The 4,168-nt window shown below is 37.8% G+C and overlaps 1 protein-coding gene across 1 annotated transcript in view; it reads left to right on the top strand.

The window, feature by feature from the left end:
* Window positions 1-2,928, top strand: part of cmya5 (cardiomyopathy associated 5) — a 12,232-nt gene extending 9,304 nt beyond the window's left edge. Inside the window, exons 9-14 of the mRNA XM_023413523.2 lie at window positions 181-327; window positions 510-651; window positions 916-1,049; window positions 1,135-1,252; window positions 1,337-1,513; window positions 1,603-2,928. Of these exons, the coding sequence (XP_023269291.1) occupies window positions 181-327; window positions 510-651; window positions 916-1,049; window positions 1,135-1,252; window positions 1,337-1,513; window positions 1,603-1,855 (971 nt within the window). The 3' untranslated portion in view covers window positions 1,856-2,928. The remainder of the gene's footprint in view (window positions 1-180; window positions 328-509; window positions 652-915; window positions 1,050-1,134; window positions 1,253-1,336; window positions 1,514-1,602) is intronic.
* Window positions 2,929-4,168: the final 1,240 nt, after the last annotated feature.

The following is a 4,168-nucleotide window of genomic DNA, read 5'->3' as shown; positions in this document are numbered from 1 at the left end:
TCCCACCCACCCCCGCACGCCGGCCCATCGGGGGTGGGTGAGTGGGTGAATACATATACATACACACACACACGTGTGAGTGTGTGTGTGTGTGTGTATATATATGTAAATGTATATATATAGTATATGGGTTTTTTGGTTTCAAGAGGTACTGCATATCTATATTGTTGTGGTCCACAGCTGTGTCAGAGGAGTACCGTGTGACAGTGAAGGAGAGTTACTGTGTCTTGGAGGAGCTGGAGCCTGACAAGACGTACAAGGTGTGGGTGATGGCTGTCAACTATACAGGCTGCTCTCTGCCCAGTGAGAGACTTGCCTTCACAACTGGTCAGTCCACACACTGCAGACAACAAGCATCATTTCAATTTTTACTGGCATGCTGGTGGGGGATTTGGTAGACTTAAATAGTCAGTGTTCAAGGGATTTCTGTTGTATTGTGTATGACATATCTACGTTTATCCAGACAGCAGCACACTATTCTCTTAGATGCCTTGTTCTCTTCCTGGCAGCTCCATCGGTGCCTGTGATTGACACAGAGCGCTGCAGTGTCATGTGGGATTCGGCCACACTAAGGTGGAAACAGCAGACTCCTGGACAGAGTTACACCTTGGAGTACTGCCGTCAGTATGAACTGGAGGGAGAGGGACTCAGGTGAGTCTCAGACACCTTGCTGATCAATTTGTAGTCAGTCATAGTGATTGTTTTTACCTGACAGGTACCAGAAAGGTGTCTGGAAAATCATGATATCACAGAAAAATGCAGTGATTAACTCTAAAAATCTTTTCTTTTTTTTTAATTGTAATTTCTGACACAGAACACACAGAGAAGAGCAGTCAACACTTTTGGCTGTATGAAAGTTTAATATTTGTGTTATGTGTGTTTGCATGTGTGTGTGTTTGTGTGGCATACTCCTAGATCCATCTCAGGCATCAATAGCTGTGAACAGAGGGTTCTCCTGCAGCCCAATGAGAATTACCTGTTTTACATCAAAGCTGTGAATGAGGCGGGAGCCAGCGAACAGAGTGAGGCTGCACTCATTTCCACAAAAGGTAAAAAAAAAAACAACACATTTAAACTGTTTTTGTAGTTGTTTCTTTTTTTTTATATCCTTCTTTTACTTGTTACTCGTTCCAGGGACGAGGTTCCATCTGCTGAGCGCATCAGCTCACCCTGCTTTAGAGCTGTCAGTGGATCGGACCACCCTGCACTATTCCCAGGACACATATGAAAACACACCACTCACAGACAAACAGTGAGTTTAACACAGTTTCAATTACCTCCCACCTTAGGAAATGTATCAGAAATATGTGTCCAGCACAGTTTGTGTGTTTTCTAGGTGTCCATCCATCCTGGGTGAGTTGCTGCCCTTACGAGGACACTACTACTGGGAGACAATTGTGTCAGGAAGTACAGCTTACAGACTCGGAGTGGCACACAGCACAGCCAACAGAGGCGGCCCACTGGGGGAAAACAGCCTGTCGTGGTGTCTGCAGTGTATTCCTACACCAACAGGGTATGCATAAATCTCCCCCCATTTTCTGAGATGCTTTGCATTATTGTTTTAGTCTAAAACTTCCACCTTTGGTGTCTTTATCTTTCCAGTTGCAGGTATCAGTTGCTCCACAATGACGTCCAGTCCAGTGTGTTCGTGATGGAGTTGCCTGAGCGAGTAGGTACTCTCTTGGATTACCAGCTTGGTCGTCTGTCTTTCTACAATGCCCAAAGTGGTCAGTTGTTAAGTTCCTTCAGCCAGCGCTTCACCCAGCCGTGCCACCCTGCTCTGGCCCTGGAGATGCCAGGCAGCCTGGAGGTCAGCATGGTGCTGGAAGTACCGGAGTTTACCAAGGACAGCTAGCTCTGCTACCTGCCTCACACGCTGAAGAGTTTACAGTTCATGTTGGACATTTGTTAATTTGAGTGATCTTACTTTATAATAATTGAATTGACCACTTACATTACAGAAAAGAGTTCAGATATGACAGGACATAAAATAATAATTAGATCCAAAACAAAGGCAGAAGATGCAATTTGATTTGTTTAAAGGGGTTTGTGTGTTTTTGGTAAAAAGGAACCTTATTTTTAAAACTGATTTTCTTTGATCAAAAACAAAATAAATAATTTTTGGTCACAAAAATTAAACTGTCTTGTATGTGGTGCAATACAACTGGATTGAAAATGAGTGCCTTGAAATTTTTTTCACAGGTGAGCATCATGTATTTTTGTTGTGGATTATTTTGTAATTTTGACCGTAAAGTATGCAGATGTACTGTTTTGTAAATGTTCTGTGCTTTACTCATTTTCAGTTGTCTTCTGTTCTTTTACTGATAGATAATGTGAGTAAAGGCTCTGACAACATGTTGGAGTCAAATACACATTGTATCATCACAGAGAGAAATACAAGTAGTTCAATTCTTTTGTCACCCCGAAGTTTAGACAATGAGTCAAAAAATATACTGTAGCACTTTTTGAACTGTTTCATATTGTGAATAGGTTTATTTTGTGTAAATAACCTTTGTAAACTGAAGTGATCAGTTGTCTATTTTGTTATGTGCGACTGATGCCAAAAGCAGAGCAATTGTTTTTCTTTCACCTGTCATGTAAACTGATTTTCTCGACCGAACTGAATGAACATGATTATTTTTTTCTATTTGCACAACTGGACTGATTATTTTGACTCTGTTCTTTAACTTAAATTCACCACCAGAGGGCCTCAGGACTCCATTAGTTGTAATATTGGTTCAAAAGCTTCCAAAAAAGGATTTATCTGTCCTCTGAATTATGTGTGTCCAGTTTTGTTTTGCAGGGCATCAGGTGGCAAACCTGCAGTTTGGAAATCACCTGAACAGACATACATATAATACTCCCAACTCTAAAGAAGAGATGCAGTGTCAAATAAAATGAATGAATAAATGAGTTCTCCTTAAAACATCCTATTGCCACATTTATGGGGCCCTAAGCAGAATTTGATTTGGTCAAGGGTATAGGTTTGGTTTCAACATTGGTAGGGACGCAACATCCCCACCACCCCTCCAAAACAAAGTGATTGACTTTTTAATGCCATCAATCAAACAATTTATTAAGGTTATTGAGATCTGAATCTACATTCAGAAATGCCCATACACAAATGTAATATATGTACATGTGTTGAATCTCCGTATATGTATATATACTTTGGCCTATATATGTAAAAATTACATGTGAAACCTGTTCCATTGGAATAATATCATATATTGACACATACAGTATGTCTAGCTAATAGAAGCATGTATTTTAGTATGTCTGTTTATATTATAGGTTTATACACTGTTGCTCATAAAGTTGGAATAAAATATTTTTTTAAATATTTTTTTAGCACCAAACAAATGTTATGCATGAATACATTTCACCTGGGTAATTGGGACACATAATGTAATCATTGCACCTGGTCAAAAGTGGTTACTGATGCATTTAAATAGGAATAAACAGAGGATTGTGTCTGAAAACAAAATTATACCAACTTTATGGGCAACAGTTTATTATAGACATATGATGAATGAATATATAGCCGTATGTAGCCTGTCATTATATATGTAAATATAAAAGAGGCATGTATGGTTAATCGTTAATAGTAAATCATATACAAAAATATAGTATTTTAATAAGCATGTTGTATTAATAAAGTTGAATTTTACTATGAGCATTTCATATAAGTTCTAAACTTATATCTTCATGTATCCAGAGGATGTATGTATGTCATAATAATATAGCCTCTTATAGATGACACAGATCATAACATCCCTCTTGATATAGGGACAACTATGTTTTATATATATGTACAGTATATGTCATAGGTCGTAGTATAGTAAGGCATAAAATGTTATAGTATATTAATCATAATATGTCACAGTATATTAAGTCGTAAAGTCATAGTATGGTAAGGCATAAAAATTCCTAGTATAGTGAGGAATTAAAATTTCATAGTATAATAAGGCATTAAAAGTCATAGTATAGTAAGGCATGAAAATGTCCTAGTATACTAAGAGCATAAAGAGTAATGCAATAGTAAGGGATGAAAAGTCATAGTATAGTAAGACAAAAAAAAAGTCATAGTATAGTAAGGCAAAAAAAATGTAATAGTATAGTAAGGAAAAGAAAAATGTCATAGTATAGTAAGGCATAAAGAGTAATA

Source organism: Seriola lalandi, unplaced genomic scaffold, assembly GCF_002814215.2.
Source record: "Seriola lalandi dorsalis isolate HSWRI2012SDOR001 ecotype SW California unplaced genomic scaffold, Sedor1 jcf7180002054517, whole genome shotgun sequence".
Classification (NCBI taxonomy): domain Eukaryota; kingdom Metazoa; phylum Chordata; class Actinopteri; order Carangiformes; family Carangidae; genus Seriola; species Seriola lalandi.
Note: the sequence above shows the minus strand (reverse complement) of the source record. Positions and strands in the feature narration are given on the sequence as shown.